This window comes from Hemiscyllium ocellatum, chromosome 1 (assembly GCF_020745735.1).
Source record: "Hemiscyllium ocellatum isolate sHemOce1 chromosome 1, sHemOce1.pat.X.cur, whole genome shotgun sequence".
NCBI lineage: Eukaryota > Metazoa > Chordata > Chondrichthyes > Orectolobiformes > Hemiscylliidae > Hemiscyllium > Hemiscyllium ocellatum.
In genome coordinates, this window is record NC_083401.1 from 82,335,130 (window position 1) to 82,355,906 (window position 20,777).

A 20,777-nucleotide genomic window follows, 5' to 3' on the forward strand; every position below is an offset into this window, starting at 1 on the left:
ATCTGGAATAAGATAAATGCCTATTGCAATTGAACAATATGTTAATATTAAGATTAAGAACTCATGTTTCATAAATGCATTTTGTTTTATTTTTGTTTTAGGTTCGCATTGAGACAGCTACAACCCTGAAGCTTGATATCCTTTTCAATGTTGATAGGAATGCCATGTTCATTTTTGGTAGTTATTTTTAATTTCATCTTTGGAGACCTTTTCCAATATCATGAACGAGAGACTGGAACCGATCGATCAGTGTGGCATCCCTCAGCCTTCTCTATTGCTGCTTCTGCTGACAACCCATGACACCAAGGAGCCAGAATAAAACTGGAGTCAATGGGAATCAGGAGGAGGAAAGCTGTCTGCTGGTTGGAATCGTGCATAGCGCATAAATAATTGTGACTGTTAGAGAGTAATAAACTTAGTCTCAGGATGTCACTGCAGGAGTTCCTCAAGGTAATAACCTCAACCCAAACATCTATGGCTGTCACACCAATGAGGTTCCTTCCATCATAAAGTCAGAAATGGGGATGTTTGCTGAAGATTGAACACTGTTCACCCCAATTTACAAATTATTACATAGCTAGGCAACTGGTAACCATGTGCACCAAGACCTGGACAACACCCAGTCTTGTGCTGATAAGTGACATTTATGCCACACAGTTGCCAGGCAATGACAATTTACTTGCCATTGTTGTCCAAAATTTAGTTTGACCACCATTGGAGTATTCTGTGATGTATGATCACTGCACTATAGAAAGGATGTGATTGCACTAAAGAGGTACAGAAGAGATTCACCAGGATGGTGCACAAAATGGAAGAGTTGAACTGTGAAGAGAAGCTGGATAAAATTGGATTGCTTTCTTTTGAGGATAAAAAGCTCAGAGGGGATCTATTTGAGGTTTTTAAGATTGAGGGGTTGTATAGGTTAAATGCAGCTGTACCTCTTAATTCACAAATCGATAACAAGGGGGTATAATTTTAACATGAAAGCCGAGAGGTTTAGAAGGTGTTTGAGGAAAATCTTTTTCACCCAGAGCGGGGTGGAAATCTGCAATGCACTGTCTGGAAGGATAGTTGAGGCAGCAAATCTCACAATCTTTAAAAGTTCTTTAGATTATCACTTAAAATGTCATAACATTCAAGTCTGTGAGCCTAGTGCTGGCTGGATCATGTGTGTTAGACACCATGTTCACCACCTTCAGCATCTGCTTCCTTCACTATTAATATTGTGACAGCAATATGTATTATATATACGATATATGGCAGTAACTCTCCAAGGGTCCCAGTGCCTTCCAAACCCATGATCTCTAACTATTTGGAATGACAGGATGGCAGAAGCAAGGGAATATCACAACCTGCAAGTACTTTTCCAAGCTAGAGTCCATCTTGGCATGGAGCCATAGTGTTGTTCCATCATTATCACTGGGTGAAAATCCTCCAACATCCTACCTTAAAGCCCTGTGAATGTCCCTATGTGCCCACGATTGCAGTGGTTTAAGAAGGCAGTTCATCAACAATTTCTGTAGGGCAAATGAGGATGGGCAAAAATATGCTGGTATCGGCAGCAATGCCCACAGTACTTCATTAAATGAAAATTAATCTTTCAAAATGGAATAATTTTGAACCACCAAGTATTTTTTTTTTCTTTTTGTGACTTTAGCAAAAGTGTTTTTAGTAATCAATATTTTACATTCTTCAAGTTGATTTTCAATGATTAAGAGTAAATGTATTGACATAAGTGGATTCTAATTGTCTTTTGTTTTAGTTTAGATTAATTTGTGAATTTTTTTTCTAATCGTGTGAATCTAAACTATGGCTATATCAAGAAAAGAAGTAAGATTTTCACTGAAAAAAAATTTACCGAATGCATCGAGAACTTACTAATCCAGTAGTTTGTTGATTGTTTTACAAGGGCAAACAAACATCTTTTTCCTTAACTTGATTATACCTGTAGATGACTTTGAATTTAGAACAGAGCAGTTTGTGCCAGTAAGTATTCTATTTCTATGCATATTTGTAACTTTGATAAAAAGGTAAATTTTATTTAGTATTGCGTAGGGATTTTTAGTTGATGATTGAGAGAAAGTAATCACGGTAGAATCATGACCAAACTTCAGCAAATGAGGTGACTAAAATCATGGATTGTGCTAGATATTGTCCTGAAAATGCATGCTTAACAAAAGAACCATTGCTAATTAGGGCAGTTGATTGCAGTTTTTAAAATTGTGTGTAGGACAACTTTGTAAGTGTGTTTTTCAGTTTAGCGCTTATATTGTCACAGCACATGATGCATCGGTAAAACAACTGTGCAGATGCAAATTCCTGCAAAATTAAGTTAATCATATTAATGAGACCATTGTGGATTACTTATCAGAATTTGAGGATGGTAAAGATACTTCACAATAAAAGTTTACATGAAAGGTAGCTGCAAATTCTTTAGCCATAATTTTTTTTTTAACTTCATAAATGTTGCTTAATTTCTTTATTTTTCTCTCCCCCTCCTAATATTAAAGGAGCTGGTTACTACTCCATAATTTGCTTTGGCTTGGAGACAAAATGTGTTGTGGGTACATACTAGTCTAGCAATAGAGTCATTGCATGGAAGCAGGCACTTGCGTTTAACCTGTCATGCAGACTAGACATTCCAATCTGACCTAGTTCCATATGCCAGCATCTGACCATATCCCTCTTAAACCCTTCCAATCATATATCCATCCAGATCCCTTTCAGTGTTGTAATTGTACCCGCCTCTGGTGATTGGGAAATGTCCCACAACTTGGAACTAAATTGAAATAATGTTTTTTCTGAATTTAACAGCTCTTGTTTTCAATGCTTCAAAATGTCTAGCCTGTGGTCCTAGCTCTAACTTCCAACTCTATGTACAACTTCAATTTCTTTTCTCCAAATTGATACCAAGCTTAACAGTGAGCATCAAAAGTATTTGGACTAAGCTCAACATTGTAAATGCATTATTCACAGTGTATGCAGAATTCAGGAAAGTAGATGAATAGATTGAAAAATGACAATTAAAAAGTTCAAATTACCATAGTGACAACATTTCAAAAAAAGTATTTTATTGGTTGCAAACCAGTTTGAGACATTGAGGTTGTGAGTTTTTCTATAATTGAATAAGTAACTTTTTTTGCCTTACATTGAATTTCAAAATTCTTATTGGCTGCTTGTATTTTGCAATTCAGTTTTCACAATGAATGCCAAAACCTAATGATTACATGTAAAACATACAAAAGGAATTTGCTGTAATGGAAATGTATCATCGTCGGTTGTATTTTAAGAGGGAGAATAATTAAAATATTCAAATCCAGGAAATGAGATCTTATTTAGATTAGATTAGACTTACAGTGTGGAAACAGGCCCTTCGGCCCAACAAGTCCACACCGACCCGCCGAAGCGAAACCCACCCATACCCTTACATTTACCCCTTACCTAACACTAGGGGCAATTTAGCATGGCCAATTCACCTGACCCGCACATCTTTGGAATGTGGGAGGAAACCGGAGCACCCGGAGGAAACCCACGCAGACACGGGGAGAATGTGCAAACTCCACACAGTCAGTCGCCTGAGTCGGGAACTGAACCCGGGTCTCAGGCGCTGTGAGGCAGAAGTGCTAACCACTGTGCCACCGTGCCGCTCTTCTGTGCAATATTTATTTCAAAGAGTTTCGGGAGGACACTCTCCCTCAGGAAATTTTTTTTCCTTTTTGTCACTTTGATCCACTTTTCATTATTTTGATGTTAACAATTGTTAATGCTGTAATCGGCTGGGCAGCTGTCAGTAAGTCCTTGTTTCTGTTGTAGAATAATCATGGAATCACTGAAGCACAGAAAATGGCTATCAGCCTATTCGACAATTTTGGCCAATTAGACCAACCCCAACTCCAATCAGTCCCATTTCTACTTTCTCCCCTATTCCTGTAATTCCATTGTTTTATTTCTTAAATGTAACTGCCCATCCGACATGAGTGTCAACTTAACATTTTTGTTTTGTCTTACATTCTTCTTAACTACTCAAGCTAGTCTCTGCTATTTTATATGATCTAGAATGTTGAATGCTTGTAAATTGTACAAAAGCAGTTGTTTGGGCTTTACAACATAATGAGCATAATTTTTGTGGTTTTCTAGTCCAGCAGTGTGTGATAACATAAATTAAGTTAGAGAGTCCGTTGAATTATTTAATCAAATATCAACAAGAATCAAAAACACAAGTGAACAGCCCACATTTAATATGCATTTTTATCTTCCAACACCAGTCTATCTGTGAGAACAAGGAAATTAAAAGGTTAGAAAAGGAAATTAAAGTATCAATGACTAAGATTTGATAAAATTGTGTTGATTAATATATATATGAAAAAGTATGTAGATTCAAACCTGTTCCTTCCATTTACACAACTTGTGACACTCTTAAAAATGTGACGACAACATTAATTGTATTCACGACAGTCCATTTATACATTTTTTTTTCAAATATGTAATTTAGTTTAGCATGACTTTTTGTTTCCAATATCATTACCTCATCTCATTGGCTTCACAATATAAGATCCTCAATTCCACTTGCATCTGATCTTCAACTAATTTACCTGTGATTTTTAAAAAATTAATATTTATTTTGAGGGTGATCTCACTGGTAAGTCTTGGCACTTATTCCCCATTCATTGTTGCCCTGAGAAGGTAATGGTCAGTCTTTTCCTTGAGCCACTGTCAGTATTGTTACTTTTATAGTGATTTACAACTGAGTCACTTACTTATTTAAAAGTAGGTCATGTTGATGTGTGGCTGCAGTCACATATAGGCAGTACTAAGCAAGAGAAGCAAGTTTACTTCACAAAAAATATTTGTCAGCAGTGAACTTTTACTACAATTAATAAGTCTTGTGGTCACTTTTACTTTTCCAACCTTTTTTTATTTTCATTTAAAAAAAAATGAAACCCTCAAATTGCCATGCTGAAATCTAAACTGGCATCCATTGAGTTATAGGTGCAGTAGCATGATTACTATTGCTATTATCATACAGAGATTCCCTGATTAATTTTTTGGTCTGGTTCTTTGAATGGAGTATCACTTTTGCCACCTTCTTATTCTTTGATCTGAATGATGTTTTGGATACAGTGTTTAATTCCGGGGCTTTAGTTTCCAGTATCAACTTTAGTATTCTGGAACACTTTTTAGTCTTGGTCTTAATGTTACATGCTTTTTAAATATTTATCTCCACTAGTATCTATAATAACTACTGCAAAATACTTTCAAAACACATTCACCATCCCTCAAGAAATTGAATAGTCCCCTTCTGCCTTTAAATAGTCCAATCTGTTTTGACTTTAATATGCTTATAATAGCTATTCCTATTTTCCTTGATGTTGACCTCCACTTCCTAATCTCTTGGTTTTATTTTTACATCCTCCAATTTTTAATCTATATTCTATTCTTTAAGCAAACTTATGTTTGCTCCAACATCTTTATATATTTACAAATCCCAGCCTGTGTTCTAGTCAAAATGTTTTTTTAAATTCTCTGGTGTGATTTGGGTGTCACCAAAAATGCCAGCATTTGTTGCCCATCCCTAATTGCCCTTGAACTAACTTGCTATGCCATTTCAGAGTGTAGTTAGAAGTCAATCAAATATTTGCGGTTTTATACTTGTGTAAGCTACACTAAGTAATCAACTTCCTTAAAGCTTGGAAACCTGAAACTGATCCTTACTCTTGGCTTCCTGTTCCCAAATAACTCTTTATCCATGACAAGTTTTACCTTATGCCATGAGCTATTATTTTGTATAATTGTCTTATTATGTGTCATGCTATGAAATGGCATCTGGAAACTCAGGCACTTGACATCTACCTTTATCCATGAGGGCCACCTGGACTTTGAAGCCCCAGCGGATGCCCACCAAAGTCATCACAGTCAACAGGGTGTAACAGCAGGCTGAATCCACAGGAGCTCTGCATGTTGGAGCTACACCTGATGGCAGGTGAAGAAGTAAAGTAGTTTTGAGCCCACACAATGAGGTGTTTTACCAATGCATAATCACTATTAAGCACATGTTCACATGCACTGCTTAAGTTGTCTGTACTTTCTGAATCCTATTTGATCAAAGAAGTAGAGCACTTTTCTCTATAAGAATACCATAATAGCCCATCCATGGAAGCCCATCTATTGCCTCACATCTGAGATGGGCATTTCTCATGTTTTACCACCCAGGAAGTGACATACAGAATCTGGGATGGGTGGGGTGGGGGGGTGTGGGGGAGTGGGGGAGAGCACACGGAGCGGAGCGAGGAGGGGTGGTGGGGAGAGTGGGCGAGCGGCGGGATAAGTGGTTACAGTTTGGTTGCATCCAAGACTTTGGGTCTTTGGCTTTATTAGATGAGGTAAGACTGAGGAGAATGAGCTTGTGTTCGCAACATTACAAACAGGGAATGGAAGAGAAAAAATCTGAATGGGCTCTGCAGAGTGAGGCTGCAGAGATCTTTCGGCTTATACACGATAGAGACGTAAAGGACTTAATTCTCTTGGGAATGGGTCAGGTATATCTGGAATTGTTCCATGTAAGAGTGATGAATGTATAGTGACTGAGTATGCTTAACTAATGTAACGTTAAATTTTGGGAAGATAGCCAGGTCTATAATGCAAGTAAGAGAATGAAGTGTTCAATTGCATCAGTCACCATTTTGGAGAGTTGCCAAACATGCTCCATATCTGATTAGCCTACTCTTGCTTCTCTTTTGTATTTTTATATCCTTAACAAATTTGGAGAGTATTATGTTGAAGTGAGTGCAATCAAACCAAGGTAAGACAGCGTGTGGCTTTCAAGGTACTATGTATTTGGACTTGCTTGAGACAAGGCTGTTTACTTCCTGGATCCAATGGTCACAGGAGTGTAATGTTGTGCATAAACTGTTGCACATAATTTTTTTTGAAAAAGCTAAGTTTTTTTGCATGGATTGAGTGCAAGTTGTAGCACAGTCAAACTGAAGAAAAACACTCCATTGTGAAACAAAAAGCAGTGTAAATGTATTGAAACATGTCTGACGTGAACAGAGTTTTGGGCTCCCAGTCACCAGATTTTTTAAAAAAATTAGAAGAAAAAGGTGTCAGTTGCTCACTCGACCTGAAATCTGTTCCCAGTAAGGATTATATGAGGTTGTTTGCCTCATCTCACCAGTATCATTGTTGCTTCTTGTCTGCAACCAAATTCGAAGTCCACAATACAATCATCCCCTTCTCCTTCCTCAAAGAGATATTTCAGTCTTCCGCCTCTTCAAAGATAATCACCCATTACTAGTTGGGTATGTGGAATGCGCTGCACATCATAGTGATGTGAGACACTCTTTCTGTGGAATAGTGTACTAAAGATCTAAGTATCTGAAACTTAATTTGAGCAAGTCTACTGTGTACTTGTTGGTGATGCCCCTTTGCAGTACAACATTGTATGTCTCCTTCGTATGCTAAATATCGTTCATCAGTGTCATCATTTAAACCTGCATGCCAGGTGGAAATCCCAGTGGATGCAGAAACCCCTAACTGCTCTCTGTTACCTATCTATTGCATGCCCCATTCTCTTTAAGAATCAGGGTTGGAATTCTGGTGCCAAGCCAGCATGACCACCTCCAGACCACCAATTGAGAACCCTCCATAGATTTTTCAAGCTCATGTAGGCTATCACAGCGAGAGTAATCCTATCTGCTTATTCTATTCCCATTATTTCTCACTTTGTACCTTCAGAAATACATTATCCGCTTTGGACCTGTTGGTACTGCAGCTTTTAACCATATTTTGGGGAATCACATTTGTGAGGATGTAGATTATGTCACCAACAACCACTAAATTTACTCAGTGGTTTAGCTTGTGTTCTCACTGACAGATGTGAGAGAGTTGATGCAGGCCTGTTCTACTTGACTTCTAAAAGTTGATAACAATTTATCATGCCTTTTGGCATGTAGATCAGTGTATTTGCAGCTGAAAGCTGGTCTCCACAATCTGACAAACTGCTAAATTGTGGACATTTTTGAAGTGATGACTTTGTTTGACACTAAGTGCACTGTAAATTATTAAGCCATGAGATATGTAATTCTGATGTTAAAGTTCATGAGTGATTTGAAACTAAGTACCTAAGGAAAGAATAACTGTATTTTCCAACAGATGACTTGAGATCAACATTGGTAAATAAATGGCAAATGACCTTGTTCTGGCAATACTGAACCAGTCCTTGTCTAAATGCAGCAAGACCTGGACTATATCCAGGCTTGGACTTACAGGAAAGAATTAACACTCACACCACAAAAGTTACAGACAATTTCCATCTCCAAGAGGCAATCTAACCACCACCCTTTCACATTCAGTAGCATTACCAAATCCCTCACTATAACATTGGCCAGAAGCTCAACTCAATATAAATACAGTGGCAACAACAACATCAGAAGCTAGGAATACTGTAGAGAGTAATACACCTCCTGACTCCTCATTGCCAGACTGCCGTCTACAAGTCAGGGCAGTGATGGAAATCTCACGACTTGTCTGGATGGGTGCAACTCTAACAACATTCTATAAGCTTGCCACCATTCAAGACATGGCAACCTATTTGATTGGCCCCAAGTAAACAAACATCCACACTCTTCACCACCAAAACTCAGTAGTGGTAGTGTGTATCTACAAGATGCTCCACAGAATCTCACCAAAGATCCTTAGACAGCAACTTCTAAACACATGACCACTGCCATTTAGAAGGACATAGGCCACATGTACACAGGAATGGCGCTACCTGCAAGTTCCCCTGCAAGCTACTCACCATCCTGACTTGGAAGTTTATATTGCTGGGTCAGAATCCCGTGGTTTCTCCCTTTTTAATGTCAGCATTGCTGACTGGCCAGTATTTATTGCCCTTGAGAAAATGGTAGTGAGCTCCTTTCTGGAACTGCTGCAGTCCACATGCTGTAGCTACACCCATAATGCTGTACAGCACATAGACTACAGTGGTTTGAGAATCACCTTCTCAAGGGCAGTTAGGGATTGTGAATAAGTGCTAGCCAGTTAGTAACACATATGTCCCATGAGTAAATAAAAATAATGAACTGGAAAATGGTAGAGTTATCATTTTGTGCGAATGAAATGTTAGTTATTTTGTTATTTTCCTTTGGTGTTCATGTGTGTTGGTAGGGGCATAGAGTCAAATAGCACAGTAACAGACCCTTTGGCCTGACTTGTCCACGTCAAGTAGGTTTCCTAAACTGAACTAATTCCACTTGCCTGCATTTGGTTCACATCCCTCTAAAGCTTCCTGTCCATGTCCCTGTCCAAACGTATTTTAAATGTTGTAATTTTGCTCATGTTCCTTGGCAGCTCGTTCCAAATGTACACCCCCTTCATTGTGAAAAAGTTACTGTTCACGTCTCTTTTAAATCTTTCTTCCTGATGAAGGGCTTATGCTCGAAACGTCGAATTCTCTATTCCTGAGATGCTGCCTAACCTGCTGTGCTTTGACCAGCAACACATTTGCAGCCTCTCATCTTAAACCTATGCTCTCTAGTTTTGGTCTCCCCTACCCTGGGGAAAAGGCATTGGCTATTTACCTTATTCATTTGAAATATTCTGCTTAATATTATTTTTGTGTATCTTTAAACTGCTGTAATTACAGTGCATAATTTATTTCTTCTACAGTATTTGGAAAATATTTTCAGTCTACTCTTCCACTTGCTTCAAGAAGTCACAGAATGTGATACAAAGATGCATGTATTGCATGTAATTTCTTGTGTCATCGAAAGAGTTGGAATGCAGGTAATACTATGGAAATTTGTACAATTGCAAAATTAATTTTAAAAATCTTTAAACATCAGTTATCCTGTATATATTTAATTTACAATTATATGAATAGAAAACTCAGTCAGATGCATGTTAACAGTCAAATACATTTTTCCCTCTCACTTCACATTTTATTCTTTCTTTCTGATAATGAGTGAACCATTGGCATATCATTTGATGGTAATTCCTCAAACTGAGGCAGTGAAATGTTTTGGTTTGTAAACTGGCAGCTGCTCCCTGTTCTTTCTACATGACCTTTTCTACACTTAGCTGTCTGTTTTGAATAGTTATTAAGAGCAGAATTAGTTATTTTAATAATTTGTCAGTTGGAGTAGAAAGCTAATGTGTTTCTTTTCCATTTCACTCAAGTAGGATTCCAAGGTTTAGGTGGAGACAACTGCTTTCCTCATTAGATTTATGACATGTTTCTTAAGTAAGGCTTCTTAAAAAGGTGGGATTCTTACAATTGTTATAACATATGTAGGGAAATCACAGCTTTTCAAATATACAGTTATGCATCAATGACAGTCTCATAAGGTGTCATTGATTGGAACTGCTCATCTAAATGGTAGTTACTCACAGTTTATTGCCTCACTCGTTTAATGTTCATGTTGCCACTAGTTCTGCTGACATCCATTTGGCAGAAAATTGGTAGTTGGGTCCTGACTGTCTTTTCTTTTCAAGTCGCCAAACTTACAGAAAAGGTGAAAATTAGATCTTTTGCCAGCTAATACTGCTGACCAGTAACTTGCAATTTTCAAAACAAAGCTGATGAAAACTGATTGCAGAGCTTTTTATTTTAAAGCCAAACTATTCTCTTTTCAAAAAATATTGAATAATATTCATGACGCAAATAAGGAAATGCAAACTGAGGAACCTAATTTAAAATGGCAGTCTTGAGAATTCTTTTCTTACTAATAGTTTGTGTAGGAATGTAGTTGGTAGTAGATATTCCAAGATAAAAAGTGAAACGTTTTCCTCGTAAAACAGGAGAATAAAACCAAGGCATTTTGTTGACATGCCTTTTACTGAATCTGTGGGGATGTTTGACCTTGGACTTCTGTTATTTGCTGCCATCATAATCCATTCGAAAAGCAGTCTGGTTGCTTATTCTTAGCAGGTTCAAATATTGCTACTTTGAGTTAAAGCAGGTAAACAAATTGAATGCATTGCATTAGTAGCCCAGATTTGTGACTGTAATGATACCACAACTATTGGCGTTCACTATCTTTAGAATTGTGAACCACTCAGCAGCTTCTAGCATCCATATGTGCACGATTCAAAGCAAGAATCTGTAAGTTGCTGTAATTGATTTCCTGCAGATCCACAGAATACACTAAGCGCTTCATATGGAAATCTTTTATTAAAAATCACTCGAATAGACATAAAAGCCTATTTCAATGAAATTAAGACTCACTGTAAAAACCTTGGACAGAGAAATGACTATTTGAGAAAGGCTTAACTTGGTTTTTAACAGGTACTGTATTGTGAATTACCTGTCTGGCCTTGGGAAAAAAAACTGATTTGTGGATATTTTCTAAATTCTTCACCATAAAAAATTTAACATTTTAAAAAGAAAATGATATTTCCACTCCTACCTCAATCTCCTATATCTTTCCCAATCTTTGATTTCCTGTCAGTAATCTGATTGTTCGCTGACTTTGAGAATTCATCACTGAGATTAGCTGCTTAGTCTGTTTAGTGACAGCACTGTTGTTGGAAGTAGAAATTCCCTTGAATTGATATTAGTCTGAACTAAATGTTGGGGAAGATTAGATTACTTGATTTTTTTTTTAGTCTACGTTCTTCATGGTCAGCAACATGTTTCACTCATTGTCTCATCACCTGTTGCAAAATTCAGGCCAGTAAAAGCATGAACAGTAGTCGCAGATTTAGGAAGGAAAAAGTTGCCCAAACGTCAACATTGATATTTCATTGGGATAATTATATTCCAAATGAATTTTGATTCGCTCCAGATTTTACTTAGTTTGACTTACCAAAGACAAATGAACATGCAGAGCCAATTTAAATGGTACAAAAGTAAAAATTAAGGTTTTTAGAGGTATCAATCAAATGGAAAAGCAACAGAGAATTAGGCTGATAACCTTTGAAAAGAGACTTGAGAAGATTGACTTTTACTTTTCAGGCATATGTCTAAAAGATTATCTTCTTTTAGACTATTTCTCCAAAGTAGTGGCTGCTTGATTTCTGGAATACACCAGTTCTGCACAGTAACTTTGATCACCAAGTATAGATGGAAACAAGTAGACTTGAAGTCATTCTTGTGGATTGCTCTTGAACCTGACTAAGGTCCCCATCGATAAAACTCCAGGCAGAGGAATTGGTTTGCTTGACTACATCCTCCCATCTATAAGTACATCATCACCTTTGTCTTTCTGCAGAGGACCATGTTGTTTCTGTTGGTAAGCTTCAGGCCTTCCAAGACTAGAGGACACCAGGAAGTCTTGAGTACATATTTTTAGGGACTGCCACTTTAAATCTAAATAGCTCAATTTTCTTAAAGACCCTTTTTAAAACACTATTTCAGTAGTGATTTTTAGAGATGGGTCATTTATATCCTTGTTATTGTCAAACTTCTGGTCAGATAAAAAGAACGGTTCAAATTGTAAGGTAATGTTAATCTTCAAAATTACTAAAGGTTGAACTTTAAGAATAGGGCATTGTACCAAGTCCTAAATGAGCTGTCCAGAACCCCAGATCAATGTTTTAGGTACATGCGTCCAAATTCCACCATTGAAGATGGTGAGATTTCAATTTAATAAAAATCTGGAATAAAGAATGGCCTAATTGTGACTATGGAGCCATGTTATTTGCTATAAAGAAATCCAACTGGTTCACTGATGTCCTTTAGGGAAGGAAAGATGTTAACCTTGCCTATTCTGGTCTACATGTGACTCCAGATCCTCAGCAGTGTCGTTGATACTTGATTTCCCTCAGGGCAATCAGGATTAGGCAATAAATGCTGGCCTAGCCAGTACCACCTGCATACAGTGAATAAATATTTTTTAAAAACATGGAAAAGACTTTTTGAAAATGATGGAATCAAACACCCTGGAATTTTTGAGAAGTTAATACTTCAGTAGATGCGAGTGTAGGGGGGTTTGTTGTCATTCTAAATAAGTTATTTGAATTCTTCCTCTTCAGTATTTATCTTCTGTTATTCCAGTTGTCCATCATTGCTTTTGGTAAACAGCTAGTCACAGTTTATCATTCATTTTGTGTTTCCATCCAAATACAATTGCCACTTCCAATGTAAAGAAAAATCAAGAATGATTGTCAGTACCTAATTTCCATTATGAGCAAATCAAATGCAACAGTGTCTTACAGAATAGGTTACTAAGAGCTTCTTAGGAACCATGTATCAGAAATGGTTACATGTTTACATGTTGCTCTTGTAAATGGTATCTATTTTGCAAGAAATAGCACGTAACTTTTATGTGGTGTATTTTGCATCTCTCGCATGATGTTTCTTACCATGTTTTAATGCCGAGCAACTATAAATGAGAAAAATTCCCATGGTGATAATCAGAATAGGTGCTGCAACAAAGGAGGTTTTGAGAGTGTGCATTTCAGTTAGTCAGAGCTGCTACCAAAATCACAGGATTAATTCAGCATGGAAGAAACAGATTGCAGCATTTTTTACAGCAACCTACCTATTCATCTTAATTTGAAGTATTAAAACTTGCATTAGGTAACATCTATAGTGGTCTTCAGTGTGATTTAAGGTTTTCAAATATCTTATAACCATTCTCAAACTTGATGTTTTGTAAATTTTATGAATGATTAAATTTTTTTTAAATTTAGATTCGACCTTATGTTGGATGTTTGGTGCAGTATTTACCTTTGCTTTGGAAGCAATCTGAAGATCATAATATGCTGCGATGTGCAATTCTTACCACATTAATTCATCTTGTGCAGGTACAGTTTTAATAAATGCATTGTCTTTTCACTAGATTTAGAATTATATAGAATTCCATTGAACAGTTCTAGGAGCTCAGCTCTGCACAAAAGCAGGAATACTGTGCAATGTTGTAGTTATCTATCCAACTGTTAACTTATAGGATCAGAGATAATGAATCTGATCACATAGTAAATTAATGCTGGTCAGTTTCTGCTCATGAAATTGGATCATTGTGTAAGGCTGTACTTTTTAAAGAAGGGGAGAAAATTACAAACAGCAGACCAAGATTTGGGACAATTTGGAATACTTATGACTGATGACTAAACTTTGGGCAGTGTGGTACTTTGTCTGTCGTTCCCATTGCCTAGCTCCATCTCTGTCTTCCTACAAATGTAAGCGTACTACCCCCAAGCTCCCATCCTTTTCCTTTACAAGTGGTTCATCATCTCTGCCTCTGTCAGCCTATGTAGGCATTGGAGGGGCTGTGTAACAAAGAATATAAGAATAAAAGAAAATGCTGGAAACAGCTGAATGGGAACCCAAGCCTGCTTTGCTATTCAGTAATACCTGATATACTGTGACCTTGACTTCACTTTCTGCTTGTCCCCAAAATCATTAATTCCCTTATAGATCAAAACTGTATCTCGATCAGCTTCGGATATATTCAATAAACTAGTCTCCATGTTCCCTACGCTAAAGAATTCAAAAGGTTACCAAGAAAGTAATGCTGCCTCATTGCTGGATTTAAGAGGAGACTACTCATTATGAAACTGGGTCCGATTAGTTCTAGATTCAACCACGAGTCGAAACGTCCTGTCGGCATTCTCCCGATCAACCCCATCAGAATCTCATTTTTCATAAACATCACTTCTCATTCTTCTAAGCAAAAATGAGCATAGCCCCAATTTTGATAAACTTTTCCACGTAAGACAAGTCCTTTATCTCAAATATCAACCTAGTGACCATTCTCTCAACTGTCTGTGGTGCAAGTGACCAAAATAGTCAAGGTCACTCTAGATATACTCTCATCAATGTTCTGTACAGTGGTACCAAGACTTCCCTATACTTACACTGTATCACATTTGTAATAAAGGTCATCATGCACTTTGCCTTCCAAATATTTGCTGAGCCTGCATGCTAATTTCTTGTATGTCATGTACAATAGCATCCAGATCCCTCCTTACCGCAGTTTGTTATGGTATCTATCCATTTAAATGCAATACTGCTTTTCTGTTCGTGCAAAAGAAATGGATAATCTCACATTTTCCCACATTATATTCTATATTCCCACTTGGTTAATGTTCTGAGAAGTCTGTTCAGACTCATTGTGTCCTCTACATAAGTTGTTTTTCAACATACCTTTGTGCCATCAGATTTGATTTGTGCTTCCTCCAAGTCGTTAATGTAGATTATCAATAATTGAGGCCCCAACATTAATTCCATGGCACCCCAAAAGGTACAGCTTGCCAATTGGGAAATTGGTGCAATTACCCTTGGTTTTGTTTCCTGTTAGTTAGCCAATCCTCTTTCCATGGTAGTACATCACCCCCAATTCCATGAGTCATTAGCTTATGTACTAACCTTTTATGTGTCAACTGATTGAATGTATGGTGGAATTCAAAATTCCCTCATCCTCTGGTTCTTGATTTGATTTATTATTGTCACATGCCAAGATACAGTGAAAATTGTTTTGTGGGCTAACTGGACAAATCATACATGACATAAGTACATCAGGATAATATAACAGAATATAGAATATAGTTTTACAATGACAGAAGATGCAGAGAAAGATCAACTCTGATCTATGAGAGGTCCATTCCTAAGTCTGATAACAGTGAGGAAGTAGCTGTTCTTGAATCTATTGGTAAACTTTCAAACTTTTGTACCAATGGAAGATGGTGGAAGAGAGTATAACCAAGGTAGGAGGGATCTTTTGATTATATTGGCTGTTTTCCTGAGGCAGTGCAAATTGTAGGTGGAGTCAATGGAAGGAACCCTGGCGTTTGGTAGTGGACTGGACTGTGTTCACAATTCTATAATTTCTTGCGGTCTTGGGCAGATCAAGCTGTGATGCATCGGGATAGGATGCTTTCTATGGTGCATCTATAAAAATTGGTAAGAATCATTGTGGCCATGTTGAATTTCCTAGTCTTCTGAGGAAGTCGATGTGTTGGTGTTCTTTCTTGACTGTAACATCAATGTTGGTCGTATTCACTCCTAGGAACTTGAAACTCTCGACCACTTCTACCTCCGCAGTATTGACACAGACAGTGGTGACCAGTTCCTTTAGTTTGCCTACATTGAGAAAGAGATTGTTGTCTTTGTACATGCCAGTAAGCTGTCTATCTTCTTCCTGTGCTCTGTCTCTTCATTGTTTATGATCTGATCCAATATGGTGGTGTCATCAACAAATTTGTAAATGGAACTGAATTTATAGAGCTGAATATGGCCCGATAGGAATGAGTATACTGAAAATGTGTCGCTGGTAAAAGCGCAGCAGGTCCGGCAGCATCCAAGGAACAGGAGATTCGACGTTTCGGGCATAAGCCCTTCATCAGGAAACGTCGAATCTCCTGTTCCTTGGATGCTGCCTAACCTGCTGTGCTTTAACCAGCAACACATTTTCAGCTCTGATCTCCAGCATCTGCAGACCTCACTTTTTACAGGAATGAGTGTACAAGCAGTTTAGTAAAGGGCTGAGTACGCAGTGTTATAGGGCACTCATGTTGAGGGCTTTGTGGAGGTGGTGTTGTCTAGCCTTACTGATTGCAGTCTGTGGGTCAGGGAACCAAGGATCCAGTTGCAGAGTGGGGAACAGAGTCTTAGGACTCGGAATTTAGAGATGAGTTTGATTGGAATGTGGGCTAAAGTCAATAAATAGGAGTCTGACTTAAGTTTCCTTATTATTTAGATTTTCCTGGATATAGTCGAGTGTCGTTGCATTTGAGCATTGACACGTTCAATGTCACGAGTGGTGCTCCACTTGTGCAATCATTGGCAAGCATCCCTACTTCTTACATTATAAAGGTGGAGAGATCATTAATGAAGCAGTAGAAGATGGTTGCTCCTTGGACACTATCCTGAGGAACTCCTGCAGAGGTGTCCGGGAGCTGAGATGACTTATTTCACAATTGCAATCGTCTTCCTATGTGCCAGGAATGACTCCAACTAACACAAGAGATTGCCACCTGATTTTCATTGATTTCAGTTTCTAGGGCTTCTTTCTGCCACACTCGGTTGAATGCAGCTCCCTCCCCCTGCCTTGATATTAAGGGCTGTAACTCTCACCTCAGGTCTGGAATTCAGCTCTTTTGTCTGTATTTGAACCAAGGCTGTAATGAGATCAGGAGGTACGTGGTATTGATAGAACCCAAATTGGACATTACTAAGCAGTTTATTGCTGAGCAGGTGTTGCTTGATGTCACTGTTGATACCGTCCATTTATTTACTGGGATGTTGTTAAAATATCCTGTGGACTTTGCTTACGTAATGTTTCTTCCTTTCATTTCTATGATGAGGTGTTCTGCAATATACTCCTTTCCATGCGATTGGCCCTATGTACTTTCTTACAATTCTATGGATTTTTTTCTATTTGTTGTTCTAACCTCTAATTAATACAACTAATATCTATATCCTGATACTTTCTGATAATGTTGTAAACTGCCAGTCTTGTTGTTAATGTACCAAAGTTTTGATTATTCCTATTTCCTGGTTTTCTTGATGGATAATGGCCAGTTTCATTTGGATACCTTGTTTACTGCTGTGTGAATAGTTTAATTAATCTTTGCTCATTCTTTTAATTCTGAACATTCAATCTCCATTTGCAAACAATAATTGAATAGATTATTTAAGTAGTTAATGTGAAATATATTAAGTACGAGTAAACAATTAATGTGTCATGGCTGCAGCGAATGGGAATTCTTGGATACTGGTTTGATCCAGAGCAAATACAGAGTAAAAACTAAGTTTTTACAGCTCACATTGCTTTGGCTTAGTGTTTATGAGCTGGAGGCTGAATGACAGACTGTAACCTATTAGGCAGGGGAAATGCTATATAGACATTTTGTCAGAAGTCTCACAACATCTGGTTATAGTCCAATCGCAAGTTTTTGGATCACTGCTCCTTCGTCAGATGACATCACATTACCTGACGAAGGAGCAGCGCTCCAAAAACTTGTGATTTCAAATAAACCTATTGGACTATAACCTGGTGTCGTGAGACATCTAACTTGTCCACACCAGTCCAACACCGGCACCTCCACATCATAGATATTTTGTAGCAAGAAGCAGTTATACCCTTTCAAATATGGCCTTATGATCTGCCTTAGTGGTGAGCGAAAGCAAGGTGTGACTGAGAATGAGGCAGTAAAGGTGACCTGCATGGCAGTTGTGCAGGGATCTCCACATTTACAGTTGTTCAGGAAATTTCAGGTTTTTCAGCTTGTTTGAATGAGACTGGGTAGGGCTGGGATGGGCAATTAAATATGGCACTGTGCGCTATAGGAAACAATTCAAGTATAGGGAGCAAAAAGGAATGTAGTTGCAATAAGGGACAGTATATTGAAAGGGATTAATACTGTTTTTAGCAGTAAAGAGGAAGATTCCAGATGGCAGTATTGCCTACGTTTGGAGAGGAATTTAGGATACGACGAGCAAATTCTGCTGTTGATACCAGTGACGTAGGTAAAATGAGGAAAGAGGTTCTCTTTGGTCAGTATGAGGAGCTGTGATTAAATTAAGAACCTGAATCCCAAAAATACTCGTTTCTGGATTATTAACTGACACGTGCGAATTGACAAAGGACAAATAAGATTAGAGAAATGTACATCCAAGATAAGTGGTTTGTCAGGCACTGGCATCAGTGGGAAAGTGGGAATTGTGCCATGGGGATAGTCTCCACTTGAGTCATGCTGGTACTAGTGCACAAGTGAGCATACCATGTAAGTAGAGAGGCTCTTAAACTAAATACTGAGGGCAAGGAAAGGTATTGTAAATCAAAGAGTAAAGACAAGTCCGGAGAGAAAGTTTGAGTATGGCAAATGGTATCGTGTCCAAATCAAAAAGTGAAGCAACAGATATGGGTTTGAGGTTAAATAAAAGTATCAACTGAAGGCTGTATGTGTCTGAACGCACACAACATTCAAAACCAGATGGATGAATTTAAAATGCAGAATGTAATAAATATGATTTAAAAGCTTAATTGCATTGATATGGCTTCTGGCTAGATTAGTACCTGAATATTGAAATGTGCATGACAAGGTTAGAAAATGAGATAAGGGTGGATGGGTTGGATTTGTTAAGTAATGGTGGTATTGTACAATGAGAGAGATGACTGAAGTTCAGGAAATAAGGATGTCAAAATGATAAGATGGAGCACAAAGGACAAACTAATCAAGATCTGTCAGAAAGTATGACGATTAGTTATGGGTGATAATAGCCTAAATATAATCTGGATTAATGAGATGGACAAAGGTAACCTACATGGGTTTTTGAAAGAGCTTGAAAGAATAGCATATTGTGGAGCTGACTCCTGCAGGCACTACCTGACCCGATATTATGCAAGGAAATGGAATTAACTAATGACTTATAGTTAAGGCATACTAGGTAGCACCAGCTGTAATATGGTTGAATTCTACAGTTAGTTTGAGCGAGAGAGGAATGGGGCCAAGACTAATATTTTAAATATAAATAAGCTCAAGCATGATGGCTTGAAAGCTAAGCAAACTGGAGTGAACTAACAAATAAGTTCAAGGGATAACTTGGGTAAGGAAACGATTGGAAAATATTAAGGGATAGAATTGATCTCTACTTGGCTGAAAGTGGCAAATGGAACTTAGGTTAGATTCCCTACAGTGTGGAAACAGGCCGTTTGGCTCAACAAGTCCACACCGAAGCTCCAAAGTGTAAGCCTCCCAGAGCCATTTTCCTCTGACTAATGGACCTAACGATATGGGAGGCGAAAGTGAGGACTGCAGATGCTGGAGATCAGAGTTTAGATTAGAGTTGCGCTGGAAAAGCACAGCAGCTCAGGCAGCATCTGATGAGCAGGAGAACTGACGTTTTGGGCAAAAGACCTTCGTCAGGAATGAGGCAGGGAGCCTCCAGGATGGAGAGGTAAATGGGAGGGGGTGGTGCTGTAGGAAGGATATTATTAAACTGGAAAGAGTACAGAAATAATATACAGAGATCTTGCCAGGATTCAACAGTCTGGAGTTCACTGCCTAAAAGAGTGATAGGGATTTAACAGCTATTTAGGTGAACACTTCAAATGCCATAGCACATAAAACTATGGGCCAAGTACTGAAAATTGGGATTAGATTAAATACATGTTTGATGTCTAGCTGAGATGTGATGGACTGAAGGGCCTTTTTTTATGCTTTCTGATAAGAATGCAAATGAAGTAAATAACTTAAATTGTGAAAGACTGCAGAGCTCTGAAACACAGAGGCATAAGTATGTCCCAGAACATGAATGACATAGAAATAGAACCGTATACCACAGGAATGGGCCCTCCGGCCATGATGTGCTGAACATGACGCCAAATTAAACTAATCCCTTCTGCATGCTCTTGGTTCATATCCCTCCATTCCTTGCATATTCATGTGCCTATCTAAAGTCCCTTTTAGTCCCTAAAATGACCCTATTGTATCTGCCTCCACTCCCTCCACCCATGGCAGCAGTTTCCAGACTCCTACCACTCCGTGTAAAAAAAAAAGCTCCTCCCATCTCCTTTGAACTTTACCCCGTCACCTTAAGGCATGCCCCCCTAGTATCAGACATTTCAACTTTGGAAAAAAGATTCTGACTGTCAACCTAATTCGAGACTTCTATCAAGTCTTCCCTCAGCCTCTGTCACTTCAGAGAAAACGACCCTAGATTTTCTAACCTCTCCTTGTAACTCCTATCCTCTAATTCAGGCAGCAGGTAAACCTCTTCTGCAACATCTCCAAAGCCTTTACATTCTTCCTATAATGTGGTGATCAGAATTGAATGCAATAATGTGGTGCAAAGTGTGGCCTAGCCAAACTCTTGTACAGGTAGTTCTTCT

The 20,777-nt window shown here is 38.2% G+C and overlaps 1 protein-coding gene across 1 annotated transcript in view; it reads left to right on the forward strand.

Annotated features, from left to right (window-relative positions):
- ipo11 (importin 11) overlaps positions 1–20,777 on the forward strand; it is a 476,887-nt gene that overhangs the window by 215,356 nt on the left and 240,754 nt on the right. The window contains exons 17-20 of the mRNA XM_060823716.1: positions 102–135; positions 1,946–1,986; positions 9,667–9,783; positions 13,633–13,746. Coding sequence (XP_060679699.1) covers positions 102–135; positions 1,946–1,986; positions 9,667–9,783; positions 13,633–13,746 — 306 coding nt within the window. The remainder of the gene's footprint in view (positions 1–101; positions 136–1,945; positions 1,987–9,666; positions 9,784–13,632; positions 13,747–20,777) is intronic.